The sequence below is a fragment of the Gymnogyps californianus genome, chromosome 3 (genome assembly GCF_018139145.2).
Source record: "Gymnogyps californianus isolate 813 chromosome 3, ASM1813914v2, whole genome shotgun sequence".
NCBI lineage: Eukaryota > Metazoa > Chordata > Aves > Accipitriformes > Cathartidae > Gymnogyps > Gymnogyps californianus.
The window spans coordinates 4,613,943-4,639,370 of record NC_059473.1 but is presented as its reverse complement, the minus strand read 5'-3'; the positions used below and the strand labels follow the sequence as shown (position 1 = coordinate 4,639,370).

General features: G+C 35.9%; 1 protein-coding gene across 1 annotated transcript in view; it reads left to right on the top strand.

Moving 5' to 3' along the window:
* USP34 (ubiquitin specific peptidase 34) overlaps positions 1–25,428 on the top strand; it is a 141,254-nt gene that overhangs the window by 15,931 nt on the left and 99,895 nt on the right. The window contains exons 2-6 of the mRNA XM_050893030.1: positions 4,509–4,596; positions 8,018–8,438; positions 13,872–13,922; positions 14,098–14,247; positions 19,609–19,676. Of these exons, the coding sequence (XP_050748987.1) occupies positions 4,509–4,596; positions 8,018–8,438; positions 13,872–13,922; positions 14,098–14,247; positions 19,609–19,676 (778 nt within the window). The remainder of the gene's footprint in view (positions 1–4,508; positions 4,597–8,017; positions 8,439–13,871; positions 13,923–14,097; positions 14,248–19,608; positions 19,677–25,428) is intronic.

The following is a 25,428-nucleotide window of genomic DNA, read 5'->3' as shown; positions in this document are numbered from 1 at the left end:
TGAGGTCTAATTACAGTCTGTTCCTCTAGCTCTGAAGTTCTTACTAAAAATTCACTTATGATCTGAGCTTCGTTTGTTCACAGTTGAAATTATATTGCCTCCTTCTTTGCAGTTGATTTATATTTTTCTCATTTTCTGTAGTTTTCTTGGTTTAATAGCTTTATTAATAGTATTTTTTTCTTGGCTTGGGAGATTGTGTTGTTTCTAGTACTATAATACACTTTTAGCAAATCACCCTTTTGTGGAAGATTAGGTAAATCACCCAAGTTTTCATTTAAAGCTAGCCAAGTAAAATGGGAGACTGGGGAAACAGCAAGGAATTTTTCTTTTTTTCTGAAATGTTTTAAATTTTTACTTTGACCATCGTGTGTTTTGGCTTCTCATCAGCTACTTGAATAAACAATTACATTTTAAGTATGTCTGATTTTTTTTTTTTTAAGAACATCTGAAAACTTATACACTAGATGTTAAAAAAATCAAGCAATCAATAGTTATTACTTTGGGTCAGTTAAGCAGCTCAGCTCTTTCTTATATGGTGTTACTGTGACAAAAAGATCTCTAAACCATCTTGTTGTAAAGATACAGTAAAATGAGATGTTGCAAATATGGAAAAAGACCCCATTTCCTACATCATATTTGTAGAATATATTTAGCTGGGATTTACCTACATACCAGTCTGTCTTCTTTCTGCTGGTTAGTTCTGTCTTGGATGAATCTGTTTAAGGCCTTCAGTGTTCTGGTTTTTCCATGCTCTAATAGTAAGCATATCTTCAGTTTCTTTGCCTATAGTTGAGCAGTAGTAGGGTGAAGTTACTCCAAATGGTGTGCGGCAATTTTACATCTGCAGTCGCTACAAAGGTGTTTACTTCTCTCAGCCTCACACTTTCATTCCCAGCCCCCCCACTTACATAGCTGCCACCCTGACTATTCAGTGGCTTACAAAGCCAACAAAAATGTGGATAGTTTTTGGTTAGATTGGTAAGTTGGATTTGCTCAGTTCCCAGTCTGGCTCTTTGGGTTCCTGCAGGAGTGCTAATGGTTGTTGAAATGCATGGCTATGGATGCTGTTAGTAGTGTGGACTTGAACTGGGTTATGTTGATTTTGAAATGGGATCTAGCGCAGGGCAAAGGTGTTTGTGTGCATGGAAAGTAAGAGGGAAAAGGAGGGACTGGAGGGTGAGAAGGTCTAAGGCTTTAATTGAGAAGAAAAATTTGCTAGAGCAAATTTAAGGAAGGAGAAGAAAGTTGAGCCCAGGGAGCTCAGGAGTAAATTAGGGAAGGCATCTCTAACATTGTTAGCTTATGGGTGCCTGGAGAAAGAAGCAGCAACTGGAGACAGGGGCGAAGGAGCTGAGCCTAGGATTGGAGTGCCACTGCTGAGAGAGATACTAATAGATCATGGAATGACTGGCTGTAAAGCTCTGGAGCACATATTATCAATTCTTATTGATGAGAGCATGCAAGCTGCCACTTTGATGTGGTTCAGATGCTCTCAGAGCACACAGGCATGCCTTAGTGCATCCTGTGGGAATCACTGCCTTAGGTAGGAAACTAGGGGAAAACCTTATCCACCAAATCGATTTGCAAGAAGGATGCTTGTCAGTACAAGTTTTTCAAAAAGTTTGACATGGTTGTTGGTGCTGGGTTTGAAACACTGGAAGTGTGAGAGACTGGGGAGACAGCAGGTTAAGGAGGATCTAAGGCATGCAGGATGCTTGAATATGGGAGAGAATAAAAGGATGTGCTTTATTTACAAGTGAATGAGTCTGTTTTAACTACTGACCCATTCGAGGTAGAAGAAAACTAGTTTGAAAGGAGAGAGAGACATCAATTGGAAGTGAAATCATATGCAGCAAGGGAGCCCTTACAGAACTGACTGAAGTCAACAAACGCACAGGAATGATAATGAGTGCGGTTGTTCCTATTGCTTTTCTGTCTGTACTTTTTTCAATTCAAAAAATATTAGAAAGGCTTCATAACCAATTGTTGCTGTGCTTCAAGCTGCATGTGTCCCTAAAGAGAGGTGCTGTAAATCAAGAGTATCCACAAAGTAGATATTCAGAATAAGACAGGAACTCAGAAGCCTAAGATTTAAATTTTGGTTGTGAGGACATAAATTAGCTGAGCTGAAAAATATCATTTCTGCTAAGGAGCAGAAGAGAGACCTTCAACTAGGGTCCAGTAGGAGAAGCCCTGCCACTTTTGGCAGAGGCACAGACTTAGATCAACTCAGTGGAAAACTGCAGCCTTGGTGTGGTTGCTCTTGTTTTGAGCTTCCTGAGTATTTTCAGGAACAAGAAGAATATTATTTCTAGGTACAGAAAACAAAAGGGAAATCATGTATATAGCCACTATATTAACTAGCAATGATTAGTAAATGAGACCAGTTGAAGTTGGTCTATGTGTGAGATGTAGAATGCATAAAGAGGAAAATAACATGTTTCTCCAACTAGTGCACATACCTCCCTATTTTTTGACCTGGGGCATGAGCCTCAGTATTTCCATAACTTCTACATTCTGTACTCTTTACGTGGCAATGATATCTTTTAAGGGGCCAGTTTACTTAACTTTCTGTTCTTCAGGTTTTTCTTAATCTCATAGAGGGACATTTGGGAGCGTTTCAAACTATTGCAGTGAAAAGGCTGCTCTGGAAGTTAGGAGTTACTGTCCTACTTGTTAGAGTGTGTGTGTGTTAAGTCGGGTGATGTGGGAATGAAGGAAGTTTTATAAATATAAATGTAAGATCCTACAGGTTAGAATTAGGTTTGTTGCTACTAAATTATTGTCAACGGTTTTTGTATCAAGTTTGAAGGAATTCATCTTAATGAAATAATGCTCACAAAATTCGGAAAATGAAAGTTTTATGAACCTTTTATGCTGGGCAAGTCTTTTTTTAGATGCTGTCTATAGTTAAGGATCTGTCTTTTGTAGTAAGCTTGACCTAAATTGTTTGCCAGAGTTGTTGGTTTCTTCAGTGCTGTGCTTTGGCCTTAAGAGAGTCAAGTGTCCTGGTAATTTGTGGTGTTGAAAATAAAAAGTAGGATCAAGTGATACCTGTCTTCTAGTCTGCTTGTCAATTTTGTACTTTATCCAGTGTTATGTAGGGATCTCTAAAGCCTTCTAGGAGTGAGACAGAAAAGTAATTTTTAAAGTTTAATGATATCCTATTGAGAGACTGCTTTTTGTGTATTTTTATATTTGTGTGTGTGCATATGTAATGTCCTTATTTCAAGAAGTCATAAGTATTTGTTTTGTGTGATTATTCTCTGAAGTGGTATTCTGAACTTTACTTTTTGATCTGTGCCAGCAGACTTTCATTAGCTTTAGTTTTTGGAAACCTGTATTGATAGATCGTATAGGACCTTGCAAGGCTGAGGTTGGAAAAGACATTGAGGTAGGGATTCTGAAGAGCTTGCTTCTGTTAGAGAACCTTTCCCACAAAGCTTGCTTGTGAAGTAGATTTGTGAGCATGTAATACTTGAAATTTCATGTGAAATGTAGAAATGAATACTTACTTTTGTTATAAATGAAATGGTCAACTTAAAAGGAATGCTGACATTCTCAATTTGTGTACCAATTAGATAATTGTAGAAGTGTATGGAAATTTAGGACATGGAGGAAATGAGAATCATGCATTGATAGTTGGGGAAAGGTATGTGGCCAGTAGACAGAATCCAGTGCTGTAATATATAATTGGTTGATGCGTAAGTGGAGATGTGGACTACTACTGATATTTGGCTTATTAGAGTGTATAAGCATTTTTTTAGATGGAATTGGGACATTTGATAATACCTCATTGAAATATTTGAGTTTTGAATTCAGTACCTAACTGCTCTGGTTTCCAGCTGTCATAAATGTGGTAAGCATTTATCATTTTGCCAGTTAGGGATTCATTATGGTTAAGTGTCAGTATAGACATGTCTACATTTGAAAGTAATAGTCAACAACTTAGTCTGAAATAACTCATACGTACACTGCACATTGTTCTTATCTTGACAGTTTTGTTGTGTGGTTTTTTTGTGTGTCCGGTGTGTCCATCCCCCCCATCTTTATCTGATCAGGAAAAGGAAGTTAAGATCTCATGGTCATCTCAAAATGCAGACTTTTAACATCTGGGGGGAAAAGAAGTGCCTGGTTAATGAGTAAAATTGTTGAAGAAGGTTCATATTTGAAAGTGCACATTAATCAGTAGTTCCCAGTGAAGCTTATGAAGAGTATTCCGTAAGAAGAGGATTAGAAGAAGGGGCTGCTCTCAATCACTAATTTTCACAGCAGTATTCAAGAATACTGTGCAGTTTCTGTTTTCAAGTTAGTTGCATCTAAACCTTACTTCTGTTTACTGAAGCAAAAAATATGTAGATTTGGTTGAGGACTTCGGTTTCAATGTGAAAATATATTTACAAAATGCATTTTTTATTTTTCATGCTATCAAAGGTAATTTCTAATAAAAACAGAGCAATTGCACGGGGGTTTTTTTCTACTAATGTTTGTGTTTTTGTTTTCTTTAGTATCAGACATTGAAGGTGCTGATGGGTTGCAGCTCAGAAAGGAACATGCCCTCAAGATATTTGCTTACATCAATTCCTGGACACAAAGGTAATTTTGGATTGAGTTTGAGTGTTGATGATACTGGATCTCAACAGTAGGTTTCCCTTCTTAAAAAATACAGTAGAGTGAATTAGAATGGGCAAGGTATTAATGAGTAGCTAAGTGATACTTGGAGAGTAAAGGACATTTTACTACTTATAAAATAAAAATAAACATGTTATGCAGTGCATTTTGGGCAAAGCATATTTTGAATCTGATTGGCATTCTGGATGCTGTAATACTTATGTAGCAATAAATAGCTATATTGCAATGACAAATAATGTGTGTTGCAGCTTTAACATGAATTTTCTGACCTTCTTCTGTGGAGGCAGGGTAGAATAAGAGTAATTTAAGAACAGATCGCTCCGAATGGGACCATCGTGTTAAATTTTTCTCAGTGTCCCAATATTCTGAATCAAGGTGACAAACTATTGCAGCCCATAGCTACTAAACTGATAAAGAAAATCCTTTGCACATGGTTGTCTTAAATCAACTACATTATTCCTTTTAATCTATTATTTAAATTACTGTTGTTGTTGGTGGTGTGTTTTTTTTTTTTTAAAGTAGTTATAGCAGCTGTTCTGCTTACCTCACAGCTACGTACTTTTTTCCAGCACAAGGAATTGTATGGATATTGGTTTTTAGAAAGAATCTACAGTAAGGATGTTTGGAATTCAGTGTTCAGCAGTGGTCACAAGACCAAACTGAATCGTAAGAAATATTGGGAAAAGCATAGAGAATAAATTGGAAAACATTATTCTGATATTTAGAAGACTCCAAAAGAAAAAAGGAATGTCACGTTTTGGATACCTGCGAAAGCGGAATCCTCTTCTTCCTCATTCTGCCCAAAGAAGATGCTCAAAGCAAATTCATTATCTTCTGCAATGTGCTATTAGACACAGAGAAGGAATTTTAAATCAAAATAAACAGCAGCAACAGAAACCAGAATCCTGTCATTTCTTGACAGGTCCTAGATCCCAAGTTTGTCTGAGAACCATTGCAACCTAGTCGTTTTCCAGGTCATCATCTGTTCTGTTCAACAGCTATAGCATGACAAATCCAACCTGAAGAAAAAATAAAGTCTGGATAACATTTAACTCTTTATTTTCTTCTGGTTTGTTTTTACCTTCCATATGTATGGTTTCATACTATAAAAGAGTCTGGAAAACAGTCCTTAACCTATTCAAAGCAGAGTCTAGCAAAGAGGCCACAGGAAGGAGTTTTACTTTACATTTTAATTTCATGTCCTGTTTCTACTCTGCCAAATAGGCTTTTGAGAGTTCTGCTTGTTGTTCTGTGCTTGAGGCCTATTTTGTTACCTGTGGTTTAAATCTCTGCTTTTCTTCAGAAGATCAGTTAGCAACTCAGCCTGAAGAATACCTTTTTCTTCCATCTGCATGTAGTGTTTCGATTTTGGTTTTCTTCTGGAAATGTTTATGTTCAAAGAAGTCATATTTGTAGCGTACTCATTTTTTCATAGATCTTCAATTTTTGGTGGGGCTGCTCTTCCTGCAAACACATTCAGATACATGAAGACTTAGAGGTTTTGGATATACCTCTATCTTGAAAAAAAATGTGACTTTGCCCGATAGATAATTCTCCAATATCAATTGGCATTCAAATACAGATATGTGAGAACTATTTACCAGACTTTGTTTTCATTATTATTGAGAATAATTTGTTACAGCCAAGTAGGGTAGTAGTTTGTAGGCATAAGTGGTGGACCTAATGTACGTAGTTTTCCCCAAGTATAAATGCCTGGGGATACACTTGTCTTTGCCTGCAGTTCATTGTTGTCATTTGTTAATGTGAAAATACATTTACAAGTAAATCACAAGAATCTATTTTTCAAATGGGTAAAGGCACACTCCACTTACATAATACTAAAAGGATTTTTCTTCCTGCATAGCTGGAACAAAAGGTTTTTAGATGCTTGCATCACTGTATTTGTGCTGGAATTAGGGAATACTGAATGTTGTCTTTCTGTCTAACCCACTGAAAAAGATATCTGTATTCAGAAGGTATATGCGTTAAGAGCTGTAGCTCAAGAGCATGTTTGTATTCCATCAAGAGAGGCAGCCCCCTCTACCTGTCATAGTTCCGAGTTATCTGTCTTTTTTTTTCTTACAAATTATAATTTATTAAGCCCAGTTTCTAGATTAAATGTTATGCTTTGCAGAAGATTTTTTTTTTTAATCACTTCTTATTGATGACTTCTTGCCCTGTCTTTTGTCTGCTAATTTCTTTCAGAAATGCTATGTGTAACTTTTATATTATTTTGGGATCTGAGAACTCTAGTCATGGACTGGAGTCCATTGTTCTCCATGTAACAGGAGAAAGGTCTCTACTGCAAGACAGCTACCAGTTTATTTAGCAGTTACATCATTTAGTAGAGTTTGAGTGAGGAAGAGCTGAGTCCATCTCAAAGATTCTGTTACAAGCATGTAGCCTTTAATTTTAGTCTTCACTGAAGCGCCCTTGCTTATTGGTTGCTTTCTTCTCTATGTTCTCCAGGATTTAGATCCTTTTAGGAGAATATCCTCCACCTTTTGTTCGGAATGAGGAGGTTGCTTGGTTGTATGGAAGAAGCAAATGTTCCCAGACAATAGGTTCTAGGGTATCTATCTGGGGGGGTTTATGCACTCAGAATCTTTGATATATATAGTTATGCTTGTCCTCAACTAGAGCTATATTACAGAGTTTTCTAACTTGATGATTTGATTGATTTTTCTTATTATATTGATAAAGGGATGGTGTATAGTTTTCCCCCTTGTGCTTTTCAGTTTACAGTGTGTCAGTAGATATTCAGAGGAATAATCTCTGAGCCTACAAAATGAAGAAATTAATGAAGATACTTGGTACTGCTTTTTCCCGTATGGGTAAAGGGTACCAATGTGCATGCGGTTTCTATCCAAATGCAGATAAAGGAAGTGAGCTTAAATATTCAATGAAAAATAAAATTATTTTGCAGCCCTGTTAATTTAAAAATAATAATAATAATTTCTTACACAGCTGACAAGCATGTCAGGTGGTTTATTGCAGTAAATATCAATAGAGAAAACCAGATGAGGAAACGGATTCAGGAACATACTGAAGAACATTGCTTCTTTAGAAGTACAGTGACCTTGCCCCTAAGATTTCTTTTGTATATTTTACTCACAGTGGCAGCTGCTAAGCGATAACAGGGATTTCATAGTTTTGGTAAGCATTTGGAAGTGATGGGATGTTCACAGGGTTTAAGGAAGGCTTGGTGACTCCCACTTGCTGCTGGGTAGAGTCTGTTTCATTTGAATTTCCTTACTTTTACGGGTCTGTCAAATATTTTGTTGTTTAAAATGTTTTAATGTGAAGAGTTCTGTTGGTCAGTTACCTGTTCTGATTTTAGCTACTTCAGGAATTTTTATTTTTTTTTTTTTCTGTTTTCTTACAGACAATGTCTGTGCTGTTTCAAGGAGTATAAACATTTGGAGATCTTTAACCAAGTAGTATGTGCGCTTATTAACTTAGTGATTGCCCAAGTTCAAGCTCTGCGGGACCAGCTCTGTAAACATTGCACTATTAATATAGATTCAACATGGCAAGATCAGAGTAATCATGCTGATGAGCCCCTGAATGTAGAAAGAGAGTCTCATGAAGAAGAAAATGGAGAACGACAAAAATCTATAGAGAAAAAATTAGATTCTGCAAGAACTTGTATCCTGACAGAGGAGGAGTCTGCAAAGAACACTGATGCTTTTAGCTTATGGAGCACTGATGAGAAGGAAAAGTTGTTGCTGTGTGTGGCAAAAATCTTTCAGATTCAGTTTCCTCTGTACACTGCTTATAAGCATAATACTCATCCCACAATAGAGGTATATCTTATCTTTATGTGTATATTTAATTATTTTGTAAAAGGTTATTTGTTCTCATTAACAAGTAGACTGTGCGTGTTTGGTGATAGTTGCTTTCACACAGGATGGGCAAATTCAGCTCTCCTGTTGACTTCAGTAGAACTTTTCAGAGAAACTTTTTAAATGACACATACTCTTACACTTTCTTTAAAATATGCTTAATTGTTATAGGTAATATATTGATAAGTGTTGGATGGAACTGTACACTGAATTATTGTACTGTTTAAATAACAGGAAGGCAAAAAGGGGACTATAGCGAAGCCTTTCTTCCAGAAGGTAACCCATTAATAGTTTACTAATTTCTTTTCATTACGATCTATGGTTCTAGAAGCAAAGCTTCATAAACTAAACTTTGTGCAAGACCAAACTTACTTGTTAGAACAGCTGTTTGACTGGAATAACTGAGCTCTACACAAGTAGCTTTGTTCTATGGTGCTGATTTTTCTCTGTGATATTTGTTATGGCTACCATTCACATTTTCTTCTGGGAAAAAACCACCAAACAAAAATTTTCAAAAAACCTGCAATGTTTAATTCACAGTTTCTGAAATAAATACGATGGTGTTAGCATTTCCTAGTTGAAACAATATAGTTCTTGGAAAGGTTAGATTTTGATCCAACTTGTGGTAGTCTAATAACAAATAAACAGTTCTTTTACAATATTTGTGTGCAAAGAAGATGTATATTTCACTATATAAAAAAGGCTTCTATCCAACAAACTTCTGAGAAAGTCAAAGTGGAGAATTAAACTACAGTTAACTCAGTCTTTTTTTTATTTTTTTAGAGAGTTTTGGGAGTTCTGTTGGAGCTTTGAGTGGTTAAGTTTGCTTTTTAAACTTAAGTCCAAAATGAGAAGATACCAAGTCATATATAATTTTTGGTTATGGATGCTAGGGTGATCACAAGATATAATCAGTTCTTGTTGAATGAATCCTGACATATCTGACAATAAATCTAGTTAAAATCCGCAACATAGCGGGTTTTTTGGGTGGGCTAGACTTCGGTTTCTTGTCTTATTCCAAAATATATGGGCATAAGTTAACAGAGGTTGTTTCACAAATATATGTGTATAGAAAAATGAGGCAAAGTTAGGTTTTGTGGATTTCAGGTTTTCCATCATTCATTTTGGCCTGCCTGTTAAACTTTCACCATACATAAATAAATCTGTAGTTCAGCCTCTGCAAGTAGGAACTGTAGAGGGTAGATCTATCTTGTCAGTTAAAAAAAATAAATCAATGACTACTTAAGTGATTTAGCTTTTGTACTCCTGTGGGACGCCTACTGAAACTAGCTTCATAGGAATATGCAATGAACAATTCTGGAACAGCTTTTCTATGTATAAGCACGCTTGCTTCTTTTAAATGACAATTTCATGTATTTTTTCCTTCTCTTTCAATTTCAATTCCAAATGATAAAAAGAAAATCTCAAAGTGCCTGGTGGCATTTCTTTTTCACTTGATGTGCAGCCATAAAGTGATTTGGACACAGATATGCTGTAGATTGCTATACTGTGACTGGCTGTCACTCTAGACATACTAGTATGTATCATATGTATATATAATACTAGTATATATAATTTGAATTATTGAACACATTTATTAGCTATTCTAAAAACATAACTTAAAGGGAAGCTGAGAATGAAGAACACTTTCCTGAGGTACAGACAAGTGAGGGAAAAGTTTTTTACTTTTCTGCTAGACTTTCTGTGTTTCCGGGTATGAATTGTGGAGGCATGGTAGCCTGCCATATTTGTTGTGTACCTTTTTCCTTTTTTGGGAGAGATTTTTTTTGTTTGCATTTAAAAGGTCCCAGCATCAGTCATTTTTCTCACAAACTGAGATTTTTCTGTATTTAGGAAGCACTAGGGTTCTGTTATTCTAAAGTAGTAATGTTAGCTATTTTAATGTCAAAACTTTCTGCCACCATGAGTAACTCATTTACTGAGGTTTAGACTTTAATTTTGGATTTCAGTCTGGAGCACATCTTAGTTGAATTGAGAAAAGCTATTAGTCCCAGTAATGGGAGCTCTTTTTGTTTTAAATCATGCTTGGACTCAGTCCTCAAGGGATCATAAAATAAAAATCCCTGTTTTAAGTGTGTCATCTATACTTGTAAGCTAAACAGATTCTTGAACAGACCAAATCTGCCAAGAATTTGTTGGGAGAAGCTGGTGTAGCTCTCCCTTTCCCTCTAAGCATTTCTTTTGCCCTGGAAAAAGCAAAATTTTCTGATGCAAAACAGACTCAATTTCCACTCTCACTGACTTCAGAAATTCCTTGTTGCAGATTCTTGAGATGAATTTACACAATTTCATTGAGCCATCGCGTCCAGTAAGGTTTCAGTCTGCCTAGAAATGACCAATTAGGCTGTCATTTAAAAATTTCCGATGTAAGGCTTTCACATGGTATTATTACGTTCTGGTAACGGTTAGCAGTCAATATTACTGTTAGCCTTTGCTCTGTATACACCTCCAAGATCTTTGTTGTTAGTGACAGGAGACAAGTCTTGGAAGTCTAATCCTCTTATCAGGTGCTTGCCAAAGCCATTTTACACTTGACCATCTAGTGGAGAAGAAAAGCATTCATGTGAAAGTAGGAGATTTTCCCTAGTTTAGGAGGTCATGAAGTTGGATGAAAATGAACAGCAAAGCAACATTTTTTGGTAGTCAAAAGGGTGTCTGCCTGCATATGATCCTATAGATTCTCTCCTTAAATGATATGGGCTAAGAATTATTTTTGTCCCTTACAACATTTCTGAAGTGAGGGAGTGAGGACCATGGAAGCCTGATTGGTAGCCACAAGGGCTGTGTACTCTTAACAGCAGAAGCTACCTTGAACAAGTGGCCTTGCAGAGCGCAGAAATGTCACAGAAATGTGCTGTCTACGAGGATAGTGAAACTACATCATGTGGAAGTAAATCAAGCATATTGACAAGTGTATAGTCTTGACCTGTGTAGAACGAACATGAGTCTGTATAGACACAATGTTTGTCTCAACTTTTCTTAAACTGATGTGATGCCTAATGAAAAATGTCTTTCTACTAAGTTTGGATTTCTAAAACAGCGCAATGAGTTGCAGTCAGTTAGAGGTTAACCCACTTAAGGACATAAATATTAGAAAAAAATCTGTAAAGATAACATCTGGAAACACACCATTTGCTTCTGTTGCAATCTACCAATATTTTTGGTGCCCAGATAGAGGCCTTTGTGTCTATTTTTCATCCTAAACAAAATTAACTCAAAGTATTTTTATAAATACGGTTGGTTGTTTTTTTGAGAAATGTTCATACTTCAGAATTAGTTAATTTCCTCTTTTTTTGGGGGGGGGGTGTATGGGATATCTTTTAAGAGATCTTGCATACAGGGTAGTTTAAGACTGTATGCCCTATTCTTCTTTTCATACTTACTCTGTGCAGCAAGTGTAATACCTAGAATGGACACTTCAGAGGGGAGGAAAAAAAAAAAATCTAGAAAATGGAGGCTCTTAAAATCCTGTAGAGAAAGAAGCAACAACGTAAAGTGCACTCCTGAACTTTGCACTGTCTCAGAATGAACAATGAATCTGAAGGGAGTTACCCAACCAGTAGCAGTTCTTGACAGAGGATGAAATGAAAGAGGAAAAAAATCAGTTGTTTGGGTGTCTGTAGCTGTAGTCGCTGATTCTTTGGAATCTTGCTATCTCGGTTTCTCCTTTTCAGGTAAATGCTTTCTTGGAAGATATCCCTAATTAAGTGCCCTCCACCAAGATCGTGTCCATGTCAGACGTCAGCTAGTACATTTTATCTGAAGTGATGATGTTTTTTAATGCCATATTAGATTCCCATGAGGAATTCTCTTATTTCCTTATAAACTTCATCTTAAGGAATTCTCAGTCTCTGTTCTGTTTCACATCTGCAAGAACAGAAGTCACATTTCCAGACTCAGTCTCTCAACTACAACACTTCTAGTAAGCTTTGCAGGACTTGCGCAACAGACCTCCATGAGGTTTTGATTTCTGTATTCTAAGAACTGTCGTTCACTTGACAACAAGTATTTTATTCAAGAAAACTAATGAGATCTCTCACACTTTTTCTGCGGTTTTCATGAGCAGAGCACTGAACACCTTTTCTTGCTACTTGAAAACATACCACCTACTGCCTTCAAAGCTGTTTTAAAAATAACTGTTAGAGTATCACGAGTTCAGGCATGACTTAGAGTTCAGCAGAAGAAAAAAAGAAAATAAATGCTTGGCTATAATATGAACGTATTGAATAATTCAAAAAGTTCGTATCACACTTAATCCATCCAAAATTGCTTGCCTCCAGCATCCTCTGGTACAGTTTTAAGAAGCTTACTCCTACACAGCTATTTGAAATATATTGAGGAAACTTCATTTAAAAACTTAACTTTATGTTAAACTTACATTTGATTTGCGAATATGAGAACTGGGTGTTCGACATGGAGGGATGGGAAGGAGAAGAATGTATGCTGTAACTACCTGCAAGTATCCATGGCAATGCTGTGGTTTAACAGTCACAGTTTATGATATCTTCAGTGCCCTTTTGCCCTCAGCCACATGCAGGATACACACAATATGTGTTACAACCCTAATAAAGAAAATTCCTGCTTTATACTGCCCAGCAAGTGGATGTTGTGAACATTAAAAAGAAAAGCTATTTTTCCAAACCCGTTTTAGTTTAGTACTTCTGGAAAATAGATTTCTTGTTGCAGCAAGTAGCTAACAGATTGACAGGGTGATACAATTCCTTCCCCTCTTTAGTTAGCTTAATCCTGTAATGAGCATTAGACACTTATTTTTTGTGATGTGTTTTGTTATATATAAAAGAATATAGTAGTTGAAGTTAAAGAATTTTAACATTCTGATGGGAATGAATAATTTGACAGTTTAGCCCCTTAAGTCATTTAATGTGGGATTGTAGAACATCCTACATTTCATCTAAATTCAGATGTTTGGATATACGTCTCATATTTATGCAAAAATTGCATTCAGAAGTACCTAGATCAGTTCTGTTCTGTAATTCTCAGGCTGGTGTGCAGCCAGTGTGCCAGACTATCCCCTTTGCAGTATTCCTGTTGAAAAATTTGGTGATCTGAAGGGGGTGGAATTGAAGAATGATCTGTTAATCCAGCCATTGAGAGCCACTGCTGAGATGTTATCCTAAGTGTGTATTCGTGTACTTATAAATACATCTCAACAAAGGTAAAACGGTGAACCGGAAAAGTATGTTTTACAGTGTAAAAGTGGAGCAAAGCTTGAGCTTCTGTCTTCCTCTAAATCAGGGGGTTGTTTTTTTCTGTTAGTTGACTATAGTATCTGTTAATGGTCAGTTGGTTTTTGTTCTGTAAATGTGTTTTTATTGCTTCAGTTAATTTTAATTTTTTTTCTTTTTTACACAGGATATTTCTGCTCAAGAAAGCAATATATTAGGGGCGTTCTGTGATATGAATGTAAGTTGTCCATTTTTAAATAGGTGCACATTTCCTAGAATCTTAAAATAGCCATGTTTGCTTCTCTGTGTAGATTTGTGTTATACTAATGTAGCTTTTGAATTTCCTGTATGTCTGAATGGCTCTAGTATTGATTATTCAAATTCTTTTTTTTTTTTTTTTTTAATATTTCTAGGATGTAGAAGTACCGTTGCACTTGCTTCGTTATGTTTGTCTGTTTTGTGGAAAAAATGGCCTTTCCCTCATGAAGGATTGTTTTGAATACGGAACCCCTGAGACACTGCCATTTCTTATAGCACATGCATTTATCACAGTGGTATCTAATGTAAGTATTGTCTTTAAATTGTTTAATGTTAAACACAGAAGGTAAAAGGACCGAAGTCTGGAAGAGTTCTGTGGGACCAGGGAGGGAGAAAAACCCTGTAAGATTTTCCTTGTTAGGAATGTGAGGTTTGCTGGTCCACTGAGCATTTCATCATCCAAACCCTATACATCTACTGTAAGCACACAAATAGTTTTGCAAGTTTGTACCTAGATATGAAGATTGTAACAGCCCCAGAAAATACTTATAAGAACGTTGTCAGAGGTCATTTCTGTCCCTGAAATTGTGTCATGGAAATATTTTAAGTGAGGCACAAAGTAAAAGTCTATGGATTTCTTCTCAGTTTCCTGTGATTTTATATCATTATACACATCTGCAGCATAGGGGTAACTATCTTTTATTTTCACTTAGTTTTAGAATACATATCCTTTGTCATTTCTCCATTTTGAAATAATAGTGATCTTTGACTAGCAGAATTACAAATTGATTTTAGTGGAGATTCGAAGGAGATTGGTGATACAAATAAAAACCAGTCTCTGAAGAAGGACAAATGAAGACTTAGTGTGAGGTGAATGTGAAGTCATGACCTGACTTGTGGATGTTACATATGGACAAAAAGGAAAACAGTAGTTTGTTACGCCTTGTATGAAGTGAGTGTAACATAATTTTGACATTGGTTGCAATTTTAAATACTTAAAATCAGATCCTTCCTTCCACACATCTTCCCTCCTTCCTTGTTGCTGTTACTGACCAGCCAGGATGATGTTCTAAATAAGTATTGGAATATGTTTGCATAGAGGGAACCAGTGACTGAAATAAAGCTAGTGTTGGTGATCTGTATCACTCACTCCTGATCCTTTTAGTGTAATGGTTCTTAACTTGTAGGTCAGAGAACAAATGAGTAAGGCCATGATATGCTCCGTTCTTGTAAGCTTGCACAAGAGGACTGTTGCAGGACCTCTGTATGTTAAATTGTGGAGATATGTTATGTTACCTTCTGGCCCTTTCTGTGTGATATGGTGAGCTTTCAGGTAATAATCTGAGGAGTTCTTCATCTCTAGCTGTTGTCAGTGCAGCCTGCAGTCTTCACCAGACCATCTGCTGAAAATATGTGGTCTTGTAGGTTGTTCTGGTTTAGAAGTAAATTTCGGTCATGGAACCAAACATTTTCGCATGTCTGATTTTTGTTTTATTTTTTGTGAGAATGGGCAAAACTGTTCTGAACAATGAGTGGCAGCTCCCTATCACACCAGCATGTTTTTTCAACAAGCATTCTGACTGCAAATCCCATTTCCTAGATAGCCCATACCAGTGCATGTTTATAAACTGCATCTGCCTTTCTTCTTTGTCATTTTTTGAAGTCTTTATTTTTCTCCACATAAATTGTTTATTTTCTTTATTCTTAGTGATGTGCCTTAACCCAAAATACTTTTCAGCAAAGTTTCTCCTTTCAGATAATTACTTAGCAACTTTGCATTTATCTTTTGTTCTAGTAGGTAATACATTTAGCTGCCTCTTGCAGCTGTTTTAGATGAATGCTATGGTTAAGCCTGCCAGATGAAATGAAATTCAACCCAAACCATAACCAGTAGAAGTACTGTTTCTTCAACCTCTTCCAGCATTGTATCTTTTACCATTCAACTAGAATCTTTCTTTTGAACTCTGTCTGGCTTTGCTGGCAAATCTGTGTGAGTTAGAGGAAAACTGTTTTAAAACATTTTTTGTCTTTAGATTTTATGTGTCAGTTCACTACAGAAAGTATAAGAAAATGTTTTATGTGTAATGTGCTTTATTCATCCACTTCCCACATTTTGGTGTCACTCAGTGTACATGTCAGCAGTGCTTCTGACTTTCAAATGCAGTATGTTTATTAGTTCCAAATGAGGCAGCTAATTTTTTGGACAAAATACATTTTACCTTGCTGATATTAAAAAAAAAAAAATACGATTTTTCTCTACCTCTATGACGGTGCATAAGCTTCTAATTTTGAAGTAGTGTTTCTCTTTCCCTGTTTCTTTTTGTATCATCTCACTGTATAATTCATATAACTTAGGTAATTATAAATAATTTAATAAATGTTTCTGGTTGTCTGTGAAATGATATACCAAACTCCAATAAAGCAAGAAGAAGCATTCACAAAACTATATTTTTTGTTAACAAAATATTGGTGATCTCAGTAAGAACTCGGCTAATCTGACATGGTTTTATCCCAATGCTTTTGAGTTTATGGGATTTATAGATAGGGTGAGATTTATGAATGACCCTGTCGATAATAGCTCAGTGAACAGCTCTGCAATGTCAACTGTTAACTGGTTCACAATGTGCAAAGCCAGAACCATACTGTATAGTAACTCCTAAACTCATTTTCACAGTCGTACTAACTCCTGAGAATGGCAGTTAAGTAGCCATTATTGTAAAGACTCCTAGAAATATCCATGCTGGAATTTATTTTAAAGTCTGTGAGATGAATGAGTTGTTTAGTTACTACCTTAAATGTTTCAAAAATATTTTCAGAAAGATTGCAGTGTGGATGAACCAATTGATTTCTCATTAAAAAGTTAGGCTTAGTAGTAAGCTCCAGGAAGTAAATAGGTGAAATTGGAAATAGTAAACTCAAGTCAAAGAAATTATTTCCTAACAACCAGTAACATTCAACTTCCAGTAGACAAGGCTGCATAGTGGTGTGGAAAGCATTTGTTCTGTTTCTTCCACAAAGGAAGGCAAATATCTCATTAAGTGCACTCTACAGGTGCATGTAAGAGAAGACTATTACCACAAATTAGTAAAGACTGTGGGGAACTGAGCTACTTGTTTGTGATTACTGGTGTCTCCTTTATATAGAGGACATTACAATTATTGAAAAGAAGTTTCCTTGGATTTTTTTTATCTAGCAAATCTCATTTGAGTAAATGTCTTTGTCAGACAAGCTTATGTTTGTAATAATAAAGCCAGCAAATGTAATATAATGCAATTTACTTCACACAGGGAGTTGGCTAGTTGGCACTCTTGTTTTTTCTCCAGCTCAGGACTCTGCAAGATGCTTTCTTAGCAACCTGTATTGTGGTAGGACTGACTGTTCCTTCTTACAATATTTCTTTGCTGTCTTTTTTAGTTAGATACTTGGCCCTCCTTTCTTCCCACATTTCATATTCCCTGGTATTTGCTCAGTCTGACTACCTGATGTTGTGTTGGTCTCCTTAAAAAACTAGCAGACGCAGAGAAATCAGTGACCTACAGGAGGGTTGTTCTGTGGAGGGTTTAAACCACACTGAAAAAGCTTGTCATTACTTCATTCTGTACTATTTCAGTTTTGTGGATGTTGTGGTGGAATAACTGCCCTCTCGGTGGAGATGAATTAATTGAAATAATGCTGATGGTTTCCAAAATGTTGGTTTAATTTTACTGTATGAAACTTCGAAACTTAATTCAGAAGTAAAAACTGTTGAGAGACGCACTGCCTTTTAGAAATGAATTACCTATGATAAAGAACAAATAATAAAAAACCCAAAAATCTCTAAAGCTTGAGAACTGAACAGATGCAGTAAATACTTTGTCTTAAAAGCAGGTGGAAGCAAAAAAAAGTATGATAAAAGTTGTGGATTTTTAATGTAATTTTATATATGTTATTTTTATGTGATTTTATATATGTTATTTTATGTCATTTTATTTAAATAATTTAGTATATTTATATTTGAGTTCATGATGAAAATTACATTTTCATTTATAACATGTGAAATTATCCATTCATTCAATTCTGAGGATGAAGGTTATATGTAGTGCAGGTATACAGATGAATGAAATTGCTTTAGAAGTTTGAATTAATACAGAGTGAAAATTACTATGAACAATGAAAACTATAAAAACAAAATTATAAAATCATTTCCTACCTTTATTTCACGAAGAAATATATTTGCTTTTGTGTTTCATACTGCATGTGAAAAAGAGCACATCATATTAAAAATCAAATTGTGTAAATACAATAGTATCTTTGCCATCCTTGCAATTCCTTCTCAAAATGTTACTTAATTCCTGTTTCTAGAACAAGCATCTTCTAGTTACACTTTCTGTCTTTGGGATGTTAGCATTTTTTTCTTCTTGAGACTGCCAGTTGGATCAGAAGCTTATTCCAAATGTGGTCTTTTTTTGCAATGTGAAGATTTGGCTGGTTTGTCTTGCAAAGTAGGTTAGTATTGTTACTGTGTAGTGTTAGTTGCGTTGTAAGAAGTAAGTCTGAACATTTTTTTTTTCGGAACTGACTCAAAAAGTTATTTGGCTACTTCTGGAAGTGTTTAAAATAAAAGCTGGTGATACAGTTTTACTACAGCCTAATATTTTTCTCTCCTGGCAGGAAGGAGAATTTAGATTTTCTGCATACAGAATTTTCAAAAATCCTGGTGAGAATTTAGTCCTTAGCCAGAATTTATTGCATCAGTTGCAAAGATTAAACATTCTTTTAAGAATAAACATGGAGATGTAAATTGACATGACAGCTTTGAGTGACTGACTGTGTTAGCTATTCACAAGATTTGTGTGCGCACATGATTAAAATTATGTGGGTAGTAGTAACAGCTGCTAATGTTTCATCTATGCTAGATCCCTTACCTGGCATGTAGTTGTTTCTCTGTAACAGGTTTAACAGGCTCAGCATTCCTTTTTGAAATGCAGATGGAACTTCTAACTTTGCCTGTGTAAGTAGTTTGGTTGGTCCTCTTTTCCTCACAGCGGTGCTAAATAGCTGTTTCAGGGTTTTTTTTCCTCTGCATACATTTTCTTCCTGCATACAGCTTTGCAAAGGTGGTAAAGGCAGAATGGTAAATATGGGAATGCAAATATGGTAGTAAAAACACTATGCTTAATCACTGGTTATAAAACATAATTTTATTTTATAGCATATATAAGCCCTGAGAAGCAAAACATCAACACAAGTCAAATAATTTTACTTGATTTAGGAGAGATTTGCAAGGAACAGAAAGAATGGAATCATTTTCTTGTAGACTTTAAAAGAAAAAGGAAAAAGAAACCCCCCCAAGGCTGAGTAGCAGTTTTTTCCTACTGAAGAAACTACAGAAAGTACAAAAATATGACATCTGGGCAGTATGATACTATTTATACAAAGTTTATATTTTCCAATTGACTAGAAGAAAAGATGCAACTCCTGTTTATAAGTCACAGAAGCATTCCTCAGATAACAGTTTTGAAAATTAGAAAATTAAGAAGTTGAAAGAATTGAATGAAAAACAACAACAAAGCCTTTTTTTAAAGTGGGGTTGCACGTGCAAATGTACCAGCAATATTTCATTTTTTTGCCATTCTCATTAAATGTCATTAATGAAATTTTTATCTATTTATGTTTTTGCATTATAGATCAGAATATGGCTACACATCCCTGCTGTCATGCAGCACATTATACCCTTTAGGACTTATGTTATCAGGTAAATTTTTAATTTAAGAATTTTTCTTGTGGGACTTTTTGACAGCACCTATTTATAATTTCAGCTGATACACTTTTAATTGTTCAATTTGTTGCTCTGACTGTATCATTTCAACAAGGAGAGTGAAGGTAATGTTTAGAGTTAGTTTGGGCAGCTCCTTAGGTCTGTCTGATTTCAGTATCAATCAGATCAATCTTGTTAATAGCATTTTTAGTCTGACATCCAGCCCCATTCTGACATGTCGTGTCAGGTTCAATTGTAATACAGTTTCACTTACTGCAGTATCTTCATAAAACTTTACTTGAAATTTACAATGAGACGATGTAAGTAGAAGAGCAATATGTAGTCACTGAGATTTCATATACTGAGTTTCACTGAGTTTTAACACTGCTTCACATTTTGATATTCTGTATTTCCAGCTGGCAGGAACTGAAGTGTGATCAAAAGTCTACTCACACTTTTATGTATCTAAATATATCCAGTCCCAAAGATTTTCTTTATATCAAGCTGCCTATCATGAAAAACACTTTAAAATTAAAGTACTTATAAAGATATTTAATTATACAAGCAATTTATTTTTATTGGGTTTCTCAGGACAACAGAAAAAAATCCAGTGAGCTGCTGATGAAATAGTCTTGTGTATGTGTATCTGCCCGGAGGTGGAGGGGTGTGGTCACAGCTAATTCTCCTTCCAGTGGCCCAACATTAAGCTTTTCTGGTGCAGACAACCTAAAAGGCCACTGCTCTTGCATGGGTCCACAGCTCCTCCAAGGCTCTGGTTTTCCTATAACTGTAATATTAGAAATGTGCTTATACTGGTCATAGCTTACTTCCCTGATAGCAATAAATGTGCCTTTACAGATTATATTGTCTTTACTACACCAGTGTAAAATCACACTCTTAACAAAAAGAATTACATTGGCAACAAAAAAGTGCTCAGAACAATGAGGCTCAGAACTATGTTTCATATTTAAAAATGTTCTGGTTTTAATTGTAAAGAATTTTGACTCTAAAAATTTAAGTACTGGCTTGGCTATCAATCTGTCTTGCTATAACATGGTCTCTAGCAAAATGATACCAGCAGAGAGAAGAGTGTTCTGATCTTTTATTAAAACATAGCACCCTTGAGTTACAATCCAGCCATGTGCACTCCTTTAATGCTGATGTGTTGTCTTTGAAATCTTATAAAGGTAATTATTAATCATGAAGCAGTCTAGGAAGGACAGCCAGAGGATCTTCAAGTTCTTGTCTCCATACATATTCCATTAATGGTTGTTTGTGTACCTGGGAATTTGGTTCATGAGCCTTACCTATCTTCTTGCAATGTATGGAAATTAAAAAGAGCATTGAAGGATCAACAATTAGAGATAGGCTGATAAGAAGGAACTTGAGTGGGACAGAATAACACAGCCTGCAGGCTTTGCTGTTAATCGTCACTCGCTTGTCATCCTATAATTCTTAAAGCATTTTCTATTTTATGACTGTAGGTGTAATTAGGGTCACTCGAATGAATAGAAGATTTTTTTCCTGTGTTCTCCTCATTTCTTCCTCTTTACTCATAGAGTGTTTGCATCTGATTTAAAATGTGATTTGTCAGCAACTTCTTGCTGTAAATAATGCCCTTGATGTCTATTCTTAGCATTTACAGTACGTTCGTGTCAATCAGAACGGTAAGATTGATACAGGATACATCTATGGAAAACACTAGCAGTTTAGAGAAGGAAGAGGATGTTCTCCCAGTTTCTGTTTTTTCACAACTGAATCCTGATGGGAGATCTGGGATTTCTCAACTTTATGAAATCCAAAGCTTTTTTTGTGAAGGTGCACTTACAGAGTAGGACATGAAGCTTGGAGGCCATATAACAAAAATAAATCTCTAGTGCTATACCTTTATGTGGGACAGAAGTTAACACAGATGCCTTCAGTAAAAGATTACTTTCTTGATGTATGCAGCTCACCCCATGTGGTTGTCAAGCTTACAGATCTTGTCTTAGCAGCTTGGGTCTCTAGGTCTCCATCTGCTTTTTACTTTAGTAAAAAAAAGGCAAACATAATCCTGGGCACAGCAGCACAGCACCTTTGAAACAAATGCTGCAATAGCTTCTGCTGCTATGCAAACTAAGAAAGAGGGCTTGGAGAGGGTTTTAGTCTGGAATGAGCTCTTGGGGCTCTAATTGGCTGTTAGTCCAAATTGCTGCTCGTGTAGATTCCTTGCAAGAACTGCATTTTGGAGTGCTGATCAGCATAAGCAGAAAGAGAGATCACCTCACTGGCATCTTAGCAGCATCTTTTGTCAGATGAGGTTAACCTTTATGTTCCTGTTCTGTGGTTATTTCTACTAGGAGTGGGTGAAATGAATAGCAAAGTGTGTATTTGTGTAGAGGAGACCATTGCTGGAATTTGCAGAGATCATGGACACAATCCTGTCGTTATTGCTGCTACTAAAAAAAGACTAATAAATGTTATTTTTCTGCCTGGGGAATGGAGCACTAGCATTCATATCTTGCCTCTGAAGGGCCTATGTTTATAAGCAGTTTAGGAAAGAAACAAAGGACATGAATTAAAAATTACACCTTTTAATAAGGAAGCAAAGTGGTTTTGACCTCCTCAGAAGGAAGCTTTTATTGATCCTAATACCTCAGAATTCTGCATTTCAAATTGCAAAATTCTCATGAAAAAAAGAAGAGACTTATTGACAAAGTGACTCAAGAAAATAAGTCATAACTTCTTGCAATTACAAATGAGGGCAAGTTGTTGATGATGTCTCTTCATAAAAGACATCAGTTTCATCTGACTTCCACCTCAAGATCAGAGATGAGACATGCTCTACGTGTTTCCAGATATTGAATGCCTCAAGAAAGCAGTAGCTATAAACAGCGGTGTTTTGAGGACGATTTTTCAGTGGCAAGATTGTTGATTGAAAGTGTCATGGATAGTTCTGTCCTTTAGAAAGAAGACGGCTAGCAATGAAGTCCAGTTTTATGAGAAGTAAGAGATAAGGTTGTATGTCTGATATTGTAAGTGCCTCTATAAACCACCAAAAAGTGCTGGATAGTATAAAGGAAAAGACCTAAAATTCTTCTTTGACATCACAGTTGGTATCACCTACTTGACGTTTGTCTCGTAAAATCTGAGTGCTCTGTGTAGCATTAGCACTGACCAATATCATATTTAGTTCTAACCCTTTCTCCTCCCCTCCCTTTTTCCTCTCTTCCGCTTCAAGACAGATCTTGAGAGATTTTTTACGAAGGATTCACATCTCTGCCCCAGTTAGGGAGAAACAGAACATTCTGTGCTCAAGCACATTGAGAGGAAATTGCAAGTGGCAGTTGCTCCTGTGTTAGCTGTGTAGTCTCGGCACAGGGCACAAGCATAGCACTGGTATATGCAGAGGAAGTGGAAGCTCCGAACAGAATTGTTGATCCACAGTGCTTCCTGTGGAATACAGTGAGAGAGAATGCAGCTGAAAGAATTCAAATTACTCTTCTGCTTAAAAATATTTTTCTTAAGAATTTGGGTTTTATGGGAGTGCCCAAGACCACTCCTTGCTACTAAATGTCATGAAAAACTTTTGTAATAAGCCTTGAAGTTTTCAGTTGCAAAAAATATTTAACTCCTCCAAAAATCTGAAAATTTATGCTGTAGGTACAAAGAATAGACAAGTGAGGAGACAATAGCCAGGTGCTTAAGTGAATTCTTTGTATCACTGAGGAGCGCTGACTCATTCTGCTAGATATCCCTTTTGCAGCTGTGGTCCAAAGGAGTCATATTAAGGGAAAAAAGATTATTTCACAGCTGAGTAGCTGGAGTCCTGAAGCATAAGATGTGATTGTAAGCATTACATTAACATGGAACTGCACGTTTAAAACTGAACTCTCTCTATCCCCCAATACAGTAATTTAAATCGTTTCAGTAGACTAAAACTGATTTTTTTTAAAATTAATGTATATGTCTATGTGTTGCTTCAATGTAGATAATATATATTCACTGATTATTTTAAGTATGCCAGGCTGGCAGGACAGGTCCTATACATATATAGACTATCCTTTATGTATATGTATAAAAAGAGGAACGTTTCTTTCCAAAAGTCTCATTTAGGCAAAAATGTCAGATTTACTAGATTACCCAGATCCTGAAGTATTGTTCATGTATTCCTTTAAGACTTAATGCTCATCAGAATCAAAAAGATAAAAATTTAGGAATTAAAAAAAATAACAAAGGGCAGAATGGAAGCTATTATTAAGCCATTATATGAATCAGTCATATGTTCACATTTATATACTATATAGAGTTCTGATCATTCCATCTCACAGAGATAATCACAGAACTACGTAGGTGATAGGAATGGTGACAAAGAAGGTAGGAGATAAAAAATTACGTTGATAGGAGGAGAAACAGTCTAGGATTTTTTTTGACAAGGAGATAGCTGTTATATGAGTCGTATGAAGACAATAAATAGGGAATGATAATTCAGAGTTTTTCAAAAACAAGAAATGGAGAACATGCAATACAGTTGTCAGGTTGCAGACTTAAGAGAAATGAAAGATTGGTTTTCACATGAACGTAATTGTGAAACTAACTGGCGTAGGTTAATGAGAAAGCCAAAAGTATAGTTAGAGATAAATGAATTCACAGTAGTAGATAGGTTCATCCATTTTTTTGTATATGGAATAAATCTTTCATCCGCTTCTAGAGTGGCTATTTTGGGCGAAATAGACGTTTTGACTTCCTCCAGTATCACTGTTCTTATGTAAGGCAATGCAGCAAATATACAGTTAGTCAATGTAAGGAAAGATGCGTGTTAATTGCCAGTGCTAGCTGAAGATTTCTTTTTTGTTAATAATAACGTTCTACTGGTAAAAGCATAAAATGGACCCAGGTTACTGATACGGATGGGTTTAGGCCACTGTATCTTTCCACAATAAAAATGAGGGTTGGCCTACTCTGCAAGTTTCTATAGTTTTAATCCTGGTAGTAAAGATACGATCATATTTGATTGATGACCAGTGTAGTAGTGCCAATAAATTTTCTAGTGTAGATGCAGTTATACTTGTAAAGAGAAGTGTGCTATCTTCTACATTTGTACTGTGCCTGGTTAGAATAACCCAGTTAAAAAAACCTAGGATGCAGGTTAACAAGTAAAAAGTGCTCTTTTCTCTGTAGCTTTCTTTGAGGCCTTGGCAAAACAGATTATACTGTTGAAGTACTTCTGTAGCTGTGAAAATGCACCTACACGGTAGTTTCAGTTATTATAAAGTGGGGTTTTTTTAAGACACTGTCTCTTAATGATATTATAATACAGAAAACATGACACAAGTCTGATTCAGGCTTGGACTAAATACAGTAAACGTGCTGAAAGAACCTTAAAAATGTTGTTGTAGTGTGAATTTTATGAACGGAAGTAGGTTGATACTGATACTGTTGCATTAAAATAAAAAATGTTTTGTTGTATAAACTAGATTAGTATAGTTGCTTCACCAGACTTTCTGGTGTGAGGAAGATTTCAGGTGAAAGTCCTGTTACAGAAATCTAGTGAAGCCCCAGAAGCACCCTTGTTTCGGTATATGTAGATGTGTCCATCCCCACCTGTCTGTCGCATACAAGCACTCTTTATCTGTCCTATGTAGAATGAGAAAATTCGTATAATTTATTTAAACATCTTTTAGATCTTTAGAAATCCTTCACAAAACAGTCGAGTATGACTTGATGTGCATTATGAACATTGAAAAGCTTTGGGAACCAGGGCTGATTA